Genomic DNA, 16,363 nt, shown 5'->3' with positions numbered 1-16,363 from the left:
GGTGCCGGGGCGGGCGCAGGAGGAGCTGGAGGCGAACAGAGGGGGTGGGGGGCTCTCCCACCCCCCGGAGGAGCTGCCTTGAATCTGCAGCTCCTTGTAATATCTCCATCGTGCGTGCGCCGCCCGGCACCACCGCCAGGCATTTTTGGGAGACAAAAGAAGCCAGGCTCAAAGGCGAGAGTCAGGCGCCTTGGACGTTTATAGACAATTACTATTGTTATTAATATTGTCAGAAGATGCGCACCCCACCAGGTTGGTCCCGACCTAAGCATATTTTTTTTGTCTCATTCAATAATGGGAATAAAAACGGGGGGGGCTTGAGGCTGTTCTTATGCATTAATTATTTACATGAGTGAAAGTTTACAGTTTTGTCAGATTGTTGAAGACGTGAATTGAAAATAGCCATACTCAGCTATAGGCTCACAAAATATCACTAAACACTGATATAAAATGACTCATCTCATACAATGACCAGTGAAATCGGATACCAGAGTTTTATTTAGTGAACCAAGGTTTCTTAAACAGAAATGTTATTGTATATTAAAATAATATACCTTTGATTTGTATAGTGTCCCAATGACGCTTCACACAGACCAAATACATTAATATAAAAATATAGCCAAGGATCATGGTGACGTTTTAGTACCAACAAAAATTGTTTTATTTGACTAATCTTGACGTGTGAGCCCCTGACGAATCACATTAAAATGAAAGTCATAATACACAGTTTAAAAGAAGGATGGCAAAAACACTTTTAAAGAGTGAGTTTATTAAAAAGTAAAAGCAAAAACATATCCAAGCTGTTGGATTGAACATAAAAAAAGTTGAAATCCATGTCCTGAGGTTGTTACTAGACTCTGGAATGTCTGCTACCCGATTCCAGAAGAGGATCCCCGCTCATATCCCCATACAGACACACACACACACACAAAACACACACACACTATTGAATTTCTCCCATGTATAGCCGCTTATCGCTGGCACCAGAAAGCACTGTGGAGAGAGAAACAAATAGTTAACTGCAGTGTTTGAACTTGTTATACTATATTGCCCTTCAATATTATATTAATGCATGTATGTGAACTACAACTTCAACCCAACAATTCATAGAAACCTAACAACTGCAGCACCATGTATAGAAAAAAGGGCTAGTCTAGCCACATGGGCCCTATTCACCTAGCGGCCATCTTGAGCTCAGGTGCAGCTGGTCTTACCTATGGGTTCCTCTGGGTGGAAGGCTACCTCGTTGACGGAGCCAGCGTGTCCGGGCAGCTTGTACAGAATCCTGCGGGAGGTGGTGTCCCAGACGTACACAAATCTAGAAGGAAGAGCAAAACACATGTTGAACAGACTAATTTAAAGAGTACTTTATTACATTTCATAATATTGTGTCCGTTGCCATGACAAATACATGCCTGCATCTATGTAAGCTATCATGACCCCAAAAGACCCCTATTGGGGACTGAGGTTCTTTCAAATATCACATACAAGCATTGTCTAATAGTTTTCCACCCCGCAGCCAGAAGACATGGACAGATAGTCATCTTGTGAGTTGCATTTGATTTGGAGGGGGTAGTATTTGTCAAACACGTTCAATGAGATGATAAGGACCAGAGCGACAATAAGTGGAGAAAACGGAGAGAGCGCAAGAGAAAGAGAGATGGAAAGGCAAGATAGACTGAATCTGGAGTAAAACAAGACAAACAAGACTCAGTTAAGAACAAAGGTAGCCCACAGCAGAGGGCTGAGGGGGCACTATCACACTGGTGTGTTTGATTCACTTGTCCCTGCAGACGAATTTCTGAATGGGAACACAAGCTTGAAAACCAGGATGTTCAATAAAAAAGCATCTTAGATTTTTGGGTCATTTGTGGTCCAACATTAGAGTACAGTTTCACCAAAAAATGTCATAATTCTCAGATCCTAACTAATAATACCTACCCAGATTTGCCCCTTTTCCAAGAAAGACAAAGAACTATCCAAAATCATATCACCAAATTTAAATAATTGGTGTTTGGTCAACCTAGTGACCGGCCAAGAGCACAGCAAATAATGATGAATTCATTGAGAAGTTAAATAAAAGCAGAGTACACGTCTATTGAGCTGCGTCTCACCTGTCGGCCGAGCCGGCTGCTATCTTGCTGCCATCTGTAGACCAGGCGCACCTCAGCAGGTTCTGAAAGATAATCCATCATAACCGGGACTTAATAGGACTTTTTACCAACACATGGGGAGATACCTGGTGTATCCTGAAGCAACCAGAACACAGAAACATCTGGAACTTGTCATAGAATCTCAAAAATAGTTGTAGATATAGTTGCAGAGTTGTTGTTTCATTAGTTGGTAAGGGGAGATGGGCAGAGATTATGAAAGGCAAATGAGAATTTTGTCTGACTAAGGGTACAATAAAGTAAATCAAAGCGCACTGTTAAATGTGGTTATATAAACCAAATAATATTGTGATAAAGTAACAATAAAGCAAAATATGATAAAATGAATGGGCTGTTAAAATGAAAGACACTAGGTTAATTGTTGAGGTTGTCTATGTTGAGATACAAATCAGCCATGATTATGTTCAACTCCCTCCTCTCACAGCTTTGTTTGTACGAAAACTGCACAGTTGGAGTTTACTTCCATAGCTGGATATTTAAGTAAGTGCATATGAACGGCCCTGTATCGGTTAGAGACACCTAAACCTGGAATTTGTATTGCTACGACTCAGTGGTTGCAATGGACTGGCTTAGTGGGGAAAAGTGACATTGTAGTTGACAGTGTCATTCTATGTACATACATACAACTGGTAACTGAGCGCTTTATTTTGATTCAGAAGTGAATGCTTATGCTTAAATTATCACACTGCCTAAAATGCATCTACTATCTTTGCTGAAATCCCTTAAGCCCAACACACACCGGCGCCGAAGCGGCGCGTCAAAAAGAACGCCCCCACTATTCCGGACGTACTAGCCCACACCGGTGCCGACTAGACGCGCGGCCCAACTAGGCTTCACGCCACTGTTCTATTCCCTAGCGTCGCCGCCACTGAAAAAGCGCTTTTTTAAAGCTGTTTGGTACGTCCCGGCTTGATACAAGGTCCTGTACATATGGAGATTGTTGATGCACTAGATGAATAATTCCAGAATGCAAAAGGAATGAGCAATGAAAGTAAATAAAGTGTGTAAAGTGACTAAACTGTAAACAAAGTGCCCGACAGTACATAAAGTAACTATGAATTAATGTGGCTATCATTGTAAGCACAAACAGAGGATCATGGGCATCAGCACCATATATGTAGTCATAAAACAACTGGTATGACGGTATGGTAGCCTATACCGACTAAGTTTGTTGATCTGCTTCTTTCAAAACATATCACAGCGATGCTGCAGCGCGCTGCTTCCTATTGATGCTAGGGGCGGCTTTTGAGGCACATGAAATGCGCACCGCTACACTTCGGCGCTGGTGTGTGGCCGGCTTTAATTCATGCCTCATCTCCTCTTAAAAGTTTGTGAGCATGCGCAGTGGCCTGTGAAGACAGACTGGAAACTTATAGATTTGTTTGTTTGTTGGCAAGAGGAGCTCATATGCGCTAACTTGTTCTGCATAAAACAAAAATACAGCTTTTGGAGTTTCTTAATACTTGTTTGGAATATAAATATTGTTGATCCCGGACTGCCTTATTTCAGAAAACATGTACACCGTGAGAGGAATGGGGAGTGGAACAAAGATCATGGCTGATTTTATCTGGACATAGACAATGACAGCTATTAACATAGTGTCTGAGCAAACCTAACCAATCCTCCTCCAAAAAAAAAAAAAAAAGGAAAGTAACATTGGGGTTGGAAACCATCATCACAATGATATATCTATACTATCAAATCTATCCAATTGGCCTTTTGATTTAAGGTGGCCGAATGACTGCTGGGGGTCAAAATGTGGTGTCACTCTATTGTCTGTAGTGGTACATGCTGACGCAGATACGACCAGCGATGTACCCTCCAATTACCTTCTCAAAGTTGTGGACATTCCCCTGAAAGATCTTCACACACCTCTCCTTGGGAGCGAAGGGCCTGACGTCCCAGATGCGCACTGGACATGGAGATCAATAGATTATATTAAGCATCACAGCATAACTTCAGTAAAATACACTCTCTCTGGCCCAACGAACACTCAATTTAATTGATGTTGACGTCTTGTATTTTTTTAACAACGCCGTCCCAGCCAGTGTCAGAGGGAATGTAGTAGCATAGAGACATTCAACAAGATAAACATTTGAAATGGCAGCCATTACAAGTGGATCTGATGTGGTGAAATGCAATTACACAGGAATCACAGCACCATGTGTTTCTGAATGTGATTGCAGACGGTGACGTATCGACCCTGTCTCTTGGAGAACAGTGTATCTAATCGAATACAAAGTAGGACCCCCGTGTACAAATGTACAATGGTGTCCCGGTCGGTAGTAGGACTGGGCGATATACCGGTAGTAACATTTATACCGGTATATTTTTTAAAGAAATATGTAGTTGACACAATATCGCCATACCGGTATATTATATATTATTTTGATGTTGCCTTGCGAGCGCTATTTTATAAGGCCGACCACTGCTCTGTGAGCCTATAAGCCATGTTCAGCTGCTCAATCCCGCCCCTTACATGTACGTAGTGTTCTCCCACCCATGTTACGCATCACAACAAACTTTGAACAAAAACATGGCGGACACGGTGGTAGAGAGTACGGAACCCGTAAAGGGACATGGGGTAAAAAATTGTTTTTAACGTTTCTCGTGAGCACGAGAAAGTATCTCGTGAGCACGAGAAAGTATCTGGTGCGCATATCACTGGCAGTGTGTGTGTGTGTGTGTGTGTGTCGTCAGCGTGTGAGTGGACGAGCGAGGAGAGCGAGCAGCAACGTGCATGTCAGTTTAGTGAAGTTATGATCGAGTCTGGTTGTGTGCAAGAATAAAGTACCCAGCAAGAATCGGTGGCCACTTCATTCTGACCTATAAGCAGACCCACTGCCGGTCAAAGTGAAGGGTGTTTCCCCCGAGAGGTCATCGGCCCTGGAGGGAATGTCTCCCCTGTGCTCCTCGGTCTGGGAGCCGACAGCAGGAAAGGTGTAACACTAACCATCTCGTAGTTGGAGGCGGAGCGCAAGAGTATACATGCTCCAATAGATAAAAATAAAGCATTCATTTGAATGATTTAAGCTTGTGTGTGATTTATCGTGTGCACGGGCACACACAAGCTAAAATCAAATTAAAGAAGAGGCTGTCAAGGAAAATAAAGGATTTTTTGCCTCTAATGACGCCTTTGGTATCGCTTCGCAAATAGTATGGTAACTCGTCAACCCCAGCGTCTTCGGTTGCTAAAGACGTCAACGTCTTTGGCGGACTGTCTGCTGATCAACATTATGAATGCTGGTTACAAATAAATTGTAAAAAGACACACCATGAAGTTATTTTTTCCTTTAGGCAAGTAGCCGTGTAATAAGCGGGATGATGTATAGAACTTCAGAGCAAAGCAAGACACCTCCGCTGCGCGTCGGTTTTCTGTTCGCCCTGTCGGGGCTTATTTTTCCCGATAATGACCAGCGTTCTATACATTATCACTTAGATATCCGTTGTTAAAGCATAGCTGTGCTTCGTTGAGCAAAAAAATAAAAAACCTTAATAAATGGTTGATGGTGAATACTTGTGGCGTGAAGTTAAAACTACCCGTTTAGTTCAAAATATCATTCTAATATCGTATATCGGAAAAATATTGAGTTTTGGTCCATATCGCCCAGCCCTAGTCGGTAGGCCTGCCTGGCCTTGTGGAATACTCCGGTCCGGGTGTAATCTCTGCTATCTCTGTCATAGTCACCATGGTCACTGTACGTATCGTAGGACATGACGGTGATAACACGGACGTATTAAAGAATGCACAGCCACATATAATAATCACCCTAAACCGCCATTCTTTAAACTACATTACACTTGAATTAAAAAGTCAAATTCAACTCATTTAAACCTATAGATAAATTATATATTTGGTGACAAACTGAGCATGTTTGCCTTCACTGGCTATATGAGGTTCGTCTGAGAGGGTTACGCTTCTCAGACACCTTAATAAAACGCCCCGTGTATGTAGATGTGTTGAACTCGGGCTGAACCGATTAGGATGTCTTCGTCCGAGATAGGGTTCATTGTCTTGTACACATAGTGTAACACAACAGTTTTTGTGTGTGGATCTCAGTCTTTACTGGCAGTTGACTTTGATGTCCGCTTCCAAGAGTGTGCCTCATTAAAGTGCTCCTACAGGGCAGACCCCCCTACCTGTGTTATCCATGGAGTTGGAGAGCAGGTATGAGCCCTCTGAACTGAGGCTGAGGCCGGTGATGGAGTCACTGTGGCCGTGCATGCTGTAGATGAGCTTGTTCTGCCTGAGGTCCCACACCTGCACGGCACAACGCAAGGAACATGCACCTTTATGTTAAGCAAATCACATAAAGTTCTCCCTGCAAAAACGTATCATTTGTTGTTTGCTTTATCGAAGTCCACCTCTGTTCTTGTGGGTTTCATGACCAATGTCAATGTTGTAGGCATTTTGTGGAAAATCCAACACACAAATGTAAAAATAGCACTTGGTAATCAGTGATTCATGATGATTCAAACTGCCACATCAACACAAACCAAAATACTACATGCAAGTTATTCATCTAATGTGAACGCGATGCATTTTTATTCCGAAGGCCGAACCTTGATGTCGTTGTCGATGCCTCCAGACAGGATCTGATCGCTGGTGTCATTGAAGGTGACCGCCAGCACCTGGTAGGTGTTCTGGAAGGTGTGGACCGCCCCTTTTTTGCGTATGTCCCATAACTATCACAGCCACAAAACATCAATGCGACAACAAAAGTTTAGTTTATATAGGGTTCAAGGACATTTCATACATATTTCTTACCATCAATTATTCTTGCATTTACCGTTGTTCAAATACGATCACACCACCATCAACCTTAAAGATAGGTATATATTTTTGTTCTTAAGTAACAGTAAGCGACACTGTGATTGGCTGTCGGGCCCCTGTGGTTGTACCTTGACGGTGCCGTCGTCACTGCCGGTGCAGACCAGCTGGGGGCCGCGGCGGGCCGGGTAGCAGGAGTTGACGAAGGAGCTGTGGCCCTTCAGGCGTTTCAGCCTCTCCCCTGTCTCACTGTCCCACACGCCCACCGTCTTGTCCGTGCTGGCTGAGAACAGCGTGCTAGACACACAGGCAGAAACCTCTTTACTCCTTACTTGTTCATATGGAGTTGGGACTACAGTACACGTTTTGTCCTGGTATTTTGTTGTTTTATGACCTATATCCTCATAAAATCCTCATGTAGTATGAGGTTCTAACAGTGCCCTCATGTGGTAATAACGTTTGATCCATCATCTTGTATTAGTAATGTATTCATTTTCATGTAATAATAGCTACCAACTGTATCCAGACTCGATTCTACAGTTGTGGCACAGCTGCTCAACACGTTAAGTCCCGCTCATTTTCAGCCTTCTGTCATCAACATTTCTATAATTTTGCAGTTTTCCTTTGTGATACATTTCTTTAGTTAATCTAGGTTGTTTTTCATTATTTTGAGATTCTTACCTGCCATCTGTGTTGTAATGCAGCTCCATCACTGCACCACTGTGCCCCTTAAGAGTAGCAAAGTTATCGCAGTCCCCATACACGTTCCACATCACTGGAAGGGGTGTAAGCAACAAAGCCAAGGTTACAGATCCAATCTGCCGAAATGAATGTTCATGAATGCATTGAACACTTTTTGAAGGATCAGCCTCGTAAGAGTAATCTAATACTTTACAGATTAAAAAACGTACATATGAGTCGGTCAAATCCCGAGGAGGCCAGTGTGGCTCCGTTGGGGTGAAACTTGCAACAGTAGACCTCTCCTTCATGACCAGACATCAACATGATGGGAGCCTGGAGGCTGGAGCTCCGCGGTGGACCCTACGCAGAAAGACGACCATATCAGCTAATAAACGTATACGTAATCATCATGATATCTGCATATCTCGGAACACATATTTTGAATGGATTAAATGATGGTACAGGACACGTAGGGTGATGCATACTGATTCTGATTTGTACGACAAATAAAACAACACACATCAGAATACAATGGACAGTAGTACAGCGTTGAGATTGAAAGAGAGCGGGGTTATTCTTTGCAGTCAAGTATTTTAGTGTATTAGAAACTGAAATGGCTGTTTCGCATTTGCAACTAAAGCCACACATTTTGTTAGCAGACTTTGACTTTCCATACCATGGCCACGAGTTGTTGCGACTGAGCCGCAGCGATCAGCTCCGTGCGGGGCCGCTTCACACCGGTGGCGACCACAGCCATGTCGGCCGCTCTCTTCTTCTGCTCGATCATCCTCGCTTCTTTATGAAACGTTGATTACAACTTGTATAAATTCCGCAAATGAATGAACACTTTCGAATACCAACGTTATGCTAACAATGGCTTCTCTACGCGTCGGCCTAGTACTTCCGTTAGTGGCGAGGGTTCCGATTGGCTGGTGTTGGCGCTGACTGCGTTGATTGGCTGGGGTGCATGTTGACAAACTCTTGCGCACCGGATGTATTACTGAATCGACTCCTGCAAACACGATAGGTAATAATAAGCATTGTTGAAATGATTTGTTCTCGATATAAATGAGCACAACTAATTGATTACGCCATTGTATTAAGTCCTTTTCAATGGGGTATTTCCGCCTGTTTGCATTTTTTTGGGAAAACTTGTTTAGCCAACGTTAGCTATTGTATCCAATGAGCTTAGCCCACTAGCATGGTCCCTACACAGTGAACAGCGCACACCGGGGAAGGGGGCAGCACGTAAACAAACCTTCTACAAAACACTATTACAGCTACATAGATCAAATTGTGTTTACAACATACCGACTTTATACTAGTTCTTCAGTATTGCAGTAAAACACACAATTATCTTGTCCATACAAGTTGCTTTTACACACCTTTCCATTCAATTCGATTGAGATTTTATTCAGGCTAAACTGTTTAATGATATGTACTAACGCTTTGGCAAAACATATAGTTCACATTCTCGGGATCTTTACCTTTAAGGTGAACAACACATTAGTTCATTCCTTAATCCGTCGTTCCACTGTGATCCACTTTGTTTTTTTCTTTCCACACTTTCCCTGCAGTATTAACCATGTCTGATTCGGATGGCCCCCCGCCTGAGCCAGCAGGGCTTGATGGTCTCCCACCCATGTACAGCATCGCTAAGGGGGAAGTGGTGTCTGTGCAAACGTATGGAGCGTTCGTCCGCCTCCCCGGATACAGGAAGGAAGGTAACTGAGTGTGAGTTTGTAAGAGTTGAGCTCAAGTTTGTAAGATACGAAAGTGCATTAACACGCCTCAACCTTCTCTCTCTATGCAATCAGGCCTCGTACACGTGAGTGAGATGTCGGCCTCACGGGTCGAGAACGCTTCAGAGATCGTGGACATGGGAGAACAAGTGTGGATCAAAGTCATTGGAAGAGAGGTACCCACACGCACCTCCTGGTACAGTGATGTGTAATGAATAACCTCACCCTCAGATTAGATAATGTGTTCTCAGAGAGCATCACCACCATTTCTCTGTCCTCTTGTGTCTCAGATTCAGGGTGAGAAGGTCAAGTTGTCCTTCTCCATGAAAGCTGTCAATCAGGGCACCGGGCGGGACATGGACCCCAACAATGTTATGGCAGAGTAAGTTTTGCTAATTATTTTTTGCGGTGTGTGTCCATGTGTGTTAATCATATCACTATGTGTGTTCATAGGCAGGATGAGAGACGACGGAGGAACTTCAAAGATCACACTGGGAGGAGAATCACGCTGGACGCGGTGCTGAACACAACCTGCGCCAAGTGTGGCTGCAAGGGTAAGGAGGCAACTGGGGCACGTTGTGGTTTCGAGCTCTTATGTTGACTTCAGAACGCAGCATTACATGTTTTTTGTACTCAGATTTTGATGGAATGGTTTGATTGTTCGTGACCTCAAGTCACTTGGGATTAACAAATCGACCTCATGACAGTTCACAATGTTTATATTAGGTATGACAGTGTTTCCCCCAGCACTGTATGGTTAAGGCCTTAACAACAATAGGGCCCTGCCTTGACTACCAATGTATTGATTTTCTTTTTAAATATATATGTATTTCTTTTATTATTATTATTATTTAATTATTATGCATTAACAAAGTACAAAACTCTAGTAGGGAAAGAAAACATAGTTCCATCAGGTTCAAATAATATAGATAAATAATGCATTGGCAATACTGTCCACAACAATGGTCAAGCCATAAAGCTTTTTGAATGGCATTGAAACGGTGGCACCTGGTGGTTGTATATAATACTGCAATCTGAAACCCTAACAGAACTGAACCCCCACCACCTCGACTAAGACATTTCCTGGGGGAAACACTCTATGAACACCTGTATAAGGGACCTCCTTCTAATTTGATAAAAAATTTGCGACCTTTTCTCAGGTCACTTCACGAAAGACTGTTTTTCTACGCCGGGGCTGCAGTACGCCCTCCTGCCTGACGTAGGCGAGGAAGAGCCACAGCCGGCCTCCACAGTACCACTGCAGCCAGACGCAGAGAAGAAGAAGAAGAAGAAAAAGGAGAAGAAGGCGAGCATACAAAAGTTGCTGAGATAGTGACGTGTGTGTGTGTGTGTGTGTGTGTGTGTGTGTGTGTGTGTGTGTGTGTGTGTGTGTGTGTGTGTGTGTGTGTGTGTGTGTGTGTGTGTGTGTGTGTGTGTGAGTGAGATACAGAATTGTTAGATCGTTCACCCCTTCTGTATTGGGTTATAATACCTTCAACAATCAATGAGCTAAAATATGTATACAAACAAGTTATACATGAGTATTAATAGCATAGTAATGATGCTATGGTGGATTGCTTTTTAAGCAGCACATTTTATACTTTACTTCTATGTTATGCCCTCTGGTGAATTTAGATGAATTGTTGTCGTTGTCTGTTGCGATTTTACATTTGTTCACCAAGCAGACTATTAATCTAAAAAAGTACCACATGAGAGACCTATTCAATTATTTTATTTTATGACCAACAGGAGAAGAAGGCGAAGAAGAAGAGGAAGAGAGAGAGGAAGGACTCTGACAGCGACGGCAGTAGCAGCAGCGACGGGGCGACAGCCTCCAAAAAGGCCAAGAGAGGGCGCCACACACAAGACCGGGAGGACAAAAAGAAGAAGAAACACAAGAAAACCAAATCCCACAAACACAACTGAGACACCACACTTTTAATTCAACACACACGCTCACGCACGCACACCCGGTTGCAATCGGAACAGCTCCAGAAGGAGAAGTGTTGAAGAGCAGAATGATGAACAGACTTCCTCTTAAACTATTCTTAAGCAAAATCTGTAGATGTCTTTCACCAGACATTTTTTTCTTCGTGTTATTTCTCCTCATAAACTTTTGTGACCCAGAAGCTTCCATAATAGTTAACATTAGAGTCGTGGTGAAGATAAGCGTGGCTGCGTCCTAGAGTAACCCCAGAGCCGCGGGGCTTCAGGTAACCAGATAGGTGGACCAAACGTCCATCCCCATTGGATATCCTCATATTGTTTACAACTCTTGGGTTACCTGTAGTCCAGGAAATCCAATCAAGGAAGACAAGGTTTGTATTGGTTGGATTTTGCTCAACTACTACGAAATGCAACAAATGACATGAAATCAGATGCCTTAATAGGAAGTTGCAAAAACAGACAGGAAGTGTGGGTACCCATAGAGACACTGGCAGAGATCATGCACTATGGCGGTATCCTGTCTCTGCCAATCTCTTCCGGTGTGTGTGTTTAGTGTGTGTCATCCCACTGGTCATTAAATAGTGTTAGTGTTAGTTTAGTGTTCACAGTCTGCATGTCTCACCGTCTTGAGTCCTAATAAAAAACATCTAAGAAATGTTAACACTCTCAAGGATCCTTGTTGTAGGTGGACAGAAGCATCGTAGGTATATGTTGAGCTCTGGAAGCACTCGATCAATTGAGGTCATTGGCTATAGACTCAGACGGATAAGTGCTGTTTCACCTGCACACAACAGGTCGGATCAGACTGGGAGGTCACACAAGTGGTGATTACAAAACACGACCCAGTTGTGTTGTTATTGGGGGTGAACAAGATGACCTTGACCAGTGTCAATAGAAGATAAGGGTTCATGTCGAATAAACATTGAGTTTTCTACTGTTAATCTTGATTTGCAAATAGCTTGTACAATGTGGGTCTGGAGGCAATTTACACTGGTTGGCTCATGAATCACACCAGTATGCATGCAGAAGTTGCTTGGCACCATGATTTATATGCATGTAGTGAGTTGGTTTCGATAAAGAATGGTCTTCAGAACTCTGGTTTGTTCGACTGGCAACGACCTCATCAATCAGGACCTCCATCAATAACGCTCTCCTACTCATCAATCAGGGCCGCCGACTCATCAATAACAACCTCATACTTATCAATCACAACCTACTCATCAATCCGAACCTTCTCCCCAATCACGCAGGTCACTGAATGAAAATGCCTTTTGTAATTCTGATGGTTCCGTAAGAGGACAATTGCATAGCCAAGTGATAGCTCAGATTCAAACATGTAGACAGGTGTAAGTCAAGAGCTAATGGGTATTTATTTAGTGACGTCCATCAACGTGAAGCTCTCTTGAACTGGCTAGACACAGTGACCCTTGCCCTGGTTGGCACTGTGTTCTAAACACATGACACCCCAATCTACAGTAGGAAGGTATGCTCCGGTAATAGCTCACTGCAGGTTTACAAGTAGAACCATACGCACGAGGGCCGGTGATCGACAATTCCATGGTTAGGTCACAATTTCCCTTCATCTAGCCAAGGTAAAAATAACCCGCACATCAGGCTCCGTAACACTGAATGGTGCCTTGAACTTATTTACTAATTCCATAAACTATGCAACATTTTACATTCATACACTTTATTTTCAAAATACGTATTAAAAAGAGTACCATTTTGAGTTTCCAATTTCTTTATTTTTCAAACCTTTCCATTCCTGGGAACTTGTTCGGGAAAGGTTCAAATACTTTTGGCACAAAAGGAATAAGGAAATGGAGAGACACTGGGCCAGATATTTGTTGAGGAACGATATAATAAAAACTTGAACACAGTGGTTTATTCTCAGTATGGTACAAAGAAGCAGTAAACAACAAAGTGAAATGTTAGGCTAAAAGGAGCTGATGTCAACAGTGAGGTTGTAACTGGGTTCACGGCGAGAGAGAGAGAGACTGAGGACAACTTCTACTCCCTCTCTCACCCCTTCCTTATGAGAAGCATGCCTTGGTTGAGGGTCTTTCTAGGTTAAAGTTGATGTAGCTTTGGTTCTTCCACGCTGGAGGATGCTTGGTAATTATTCAGCCTTGACGTAGTGCCGTGTTGATACAATGTCTCCCATTGTGAGTGTCTGTGAGAGAGACAGACAGAGAGAGAGGGAGGATAAGAGTGTACATCAAACAGATGTATACATTCAAATCCCATAGTACATAGTAGACAGCAAATACGTACCATCAAATGGAAACAAATAAATGCACAAAATGCACCCAGAGGGTAAGATGTACTAAGGGTAATGTTTTAACGAGTCATTCAGCAGATGTTTGTGTCGAAAGTGACTCAGTGAAGTGACTCACAATAAATTCCAATATATGTGGTGAAGCAGCAGACAGGGTTTGGGCACCTAACTGATAGACTACAGGGGTGGGAGTTCATATGCTTTCGGCTAGGACATTGCCTGTCATACTAGCCGCTATACACACAATCCCTCTAAAACATGAACACAGATAACGTCTACTGACCAGCAGGAGGGTGTTGTCGGTGACTTCCCGGACCAGACTGGTCTCCTTGCCGTCCCACTTCTGGACGTGCACCAACTTGCCTCCGTCTAACGTAACCAGGGACTGCAGAGCACACATAGATGTGATTATGCATACATACACACACACACACATAACAGACACACATTAACACACTCACTACAGTAACAACACTGGTTGGTCCAAGAAAAGACACAAGCAAAAAGTTTTGAGCTTAAAAAACGATGACCTTTTTGTTACGCAGGTAAGACAGTTACCCATGAACCTCTGACCACTCACCGTGGACTTCCTGTCGTCAGCAGTGTTCTCCTCGAACTCCTCGCCGATCTTGAAGGTGATCTCAGAGTTCTTGAAGGTGCTCTTGGTCTCCAGCTTCACCGTGTCTCCGTCCACGCTGATGATGGTGGTGGGTTTGATCCGGCCGCCCACCTGGCGCATGGCAAAGCCGATGCCTGCAGGAGGGGCAGAGAATCCTGGGTAATGTATGCTCAAGGGAGGGGCGGCGAGGCTGGACTACGTCGACCTGTTCCAACCTTTGGTTTATGCATCAAAAAACTTTGAATGAATCGTTACTGCCTTGAACTGAAAGGACACGAGTACAAAGGATGTGTCCGTGTCCCATTGGGGAAACAGAATAGCATAGCATAGCCCTGCAACTTTCTTTGAGCCAACACCCCAACCAATCTATTCTGCTCCGTACTCCTGCAGGTCCGGGCCTGAAGCCTCTTGAACCAATGACCTATGAGCAGCCTATGGGCATGTGTGCGCGTATGTGTGTGTGTGTCTGTCTGCAACCCATTGATTGGATGACAGTGTGGCCCCCCACCACCACCGTACTTAGAGTAGCCCCTTCCTGTTTCAGTAGAAACATACTAGACATCCAGGGCCCACAGATTGCCACACTCACACAATCAATACGGAACACTCCGGATCAATGGGGAAGGGGGGGTCAGAGGTGGAGGCGGTCGGTGGTAACAGGGTTCTGAGGTTACAACAGGATTAGACGCCATAAGCAATGCATCTGTGTCTCTTCCCCCTCCCACACCCCACACCACCCCCCCCATCTCTGTCCGAGATGCCCCCCCATACATTCCGGCTTAGTGCCTCTCTTCCCTGCTGGCGACCCAGGAGTGGCATTCCCAGCCAACACAAGCGGCACAGCCTTTCAAGAAAGACCATCTTTGAGGAGTTGTACCAACATATGTTTTGAGGTGAATGTGTGTTGCTGCTGCTTTGCATTGTTGAGCACACAAAAGGTCCTCACAGTGGGGGGTAGTTTTTCAAGCCGGCAGTATCAACCCCCACCCTTTCTTTACCACTGAGTTCTCTCTCTCTATATATATATATATATATATCTATATATATAGATAGATATATATATATCCCGGGAACGTGCTCGATTCTGCAGTCAGACACACATACACACACACACATACACACAGCATTAAGCGCGTTCATCGGCGCCAAACGAACTCACACTTGTGCACACATGCAAGACCAGCAGCCGACACACCCTGCATCATACCCTGCCCCACGCGCGCACACAGAGAACGTGCTTACCCAGTGCCTTCATGTATTCATCAAAGTTGATGCTTTCCTTCATGTTCCATGTGCCTACGAATACGTCAACCATATCTGCAGCGCGACAGTGAGCGAGTCTATGAAAGAGTGATAGAAAGAGGGAGACGAAAAGAGAGCGTGTGTATTGTGTGGGAGGAGGGAGAAAGGCAGAATGAGAACCCTACACGAGAAGGAGGGAGAAATGAGAGCGAGACCCACAGTCTCTGCTTGCGTCTTACTGGCTGAATTCGCACCGGCTGTTCGTGATGTCATCAGGCTGTGCATCGGGAGGTGGGAGGGAGGGACTTGAGCTCAACCACAGAGGGATGACGGGAGAGGGAGGGTGGAGGGAACCTAAAGCCCCGGCTATTAGGAAAATGGAGATGGGATGGGGGAACAATATTTAAATAATTGCAGTGGCCAGGGAGAGGATATTCTGTTTCATAGTAAGTCCGAACTAGCTTGTTGATTCTGAGCAGATTGCGTATGCGTATGCGTGTCTGTGAAAAAACGATATTGAAAACATTAAAACATGAGCTTGGTCTCCTGACGTCCTTATCAGCAGAATTCTAACCACAACTTCCATCTCCCCCCTCCCCCCACCACGCAAACACACACACACACACACACACACACACACACACACACACACACACACACACACACACACACACACACATACAAGCACGCGGTAAATAGGGTAAAGGCAACTTTTAAGAAGTCCCACTTTTTAATTCCCACTGTGTTCATATTCTCACTGTATTACAGCGATATATATCCCTATTGGATTCTAACTCTTCTCATTATAGTCTAATTGTGTTCTCTCTGTGTTTGAAATGTGTTCTCATTTTGTTATCTCTGTATTCAAACTGATCTCATTATATTTTCTCTGTATTTTAACTGTGTTCACGT

The 16,363-nt window shown here is 43.9% G+C and overlaps 3 protein-coding genes across 3 annotated transcripts; 1 reads left to right on the top strand and 2 right to left on the bottom strand.

Moving 5' to 3' along the window:
* Positions 1 to 749: 749 nt before the first annotated feature.
* snrnp40 (small nuclear ribonucleoprotein 40 (U5)) lies at positions 750 to 8,506 on the bottom strand. Its single transcript, XM_079749206.1, has 10 exons — positions 8,300 to 8,506; positions 7,854 to 7,983; positions 7,624 to 7,717; positions 7,074 to 7,239; positions 6,735 to 6,857; positions 6,312 to 6,432; positions 4,001 to 4,083; positions 2,115 to 2,176; positions 1,215 to 1,318; positions 750 to 993 (listed from the first exon to the last, which is right to left on the bottom strand). The coding sequence occupies exons 1-10, from the start codon at positions 8,408 to 8,410 to the stop codon at positions 944 to 946; spliced, it is 1,044 nt and encodes a 347-aa protein (XP_079605332.1). The 5' UTR covers positions 8,411 to 8,506; the 3' UTR covers positions 750 to 943.
* Positions 8,507 to 8,618: 112 nt separating this feature from the next.
* On the top strand, positions 8,619 to 12,305 carry zcchc17 (zinc finger, CCHC domain containing 17). Its single transcript, XM_079749004.1, has 7 exons — positions 8,619 to 8,650; positions 9,201 to 9,347; positions 9,441 to 9,541; positions 9,656 to 9,747; positions 9,819 to 9,919; positions 10,526 to 10,671; positions 11,115 to 12,305. The coding sequence occupies exons 2-7, from the start codon at positions 9,209 to 9,211 to the stop codon at positions 11,289 to 11,291; spliced, it is 756 nt and encodes a 251-aa protein (XP_079605130.1). The 5' UTR covers positions 8,619 to 8,650; positions 9,201 to 9,208; the 3' UTR covers positions 11,292 to 12,305.
* Positions 12,306 to 13,035: 730 nt separating this feature from the next.
* On the bottom strand, positions 13,036 to 15,633 carry fabp3 (fatty acid binding protein 3, muscle and heart). The gene is made up of 4 exons (XM_079749011.1): positions 15,452 to 15,633; positions 14,171 to 14,343; positions 13,874 to 13,975; positions 13,036 to 13,485 (listed from the first exon to the last, which is right to left on the bottom strand). Exons 1-4 carry the CDS (start codon positions 15,522 to 15,524, stop codon positions 13,432 to 13,434), a joined length of 402 nt encoding a protein of 133 aa, XP_079605137.1. The 5' UTR covers positions 15,525 to 15,633; the 3' UTR covers positions 13,036 to 13,431.
* Positions 15,634 to 16,363: the final 730 nt, after the last annotated feature.

This window comes from Pollachius pollachius (genome assembly GCF_949987615.1).
Source record: "Pollachius pollachius genome assembly, chromosome: 13".
Lineage (NCBI taxonomy): Eukaryota > Metazoa > Chordata > Actinopteri > Gadiformes > Gadidae > Pollachius > Pollachius pollachius.
Note: the sequence above shows the minus strand (reverse complement) of the source record. Positions and strands in the feature narration are given on the sequence as shown.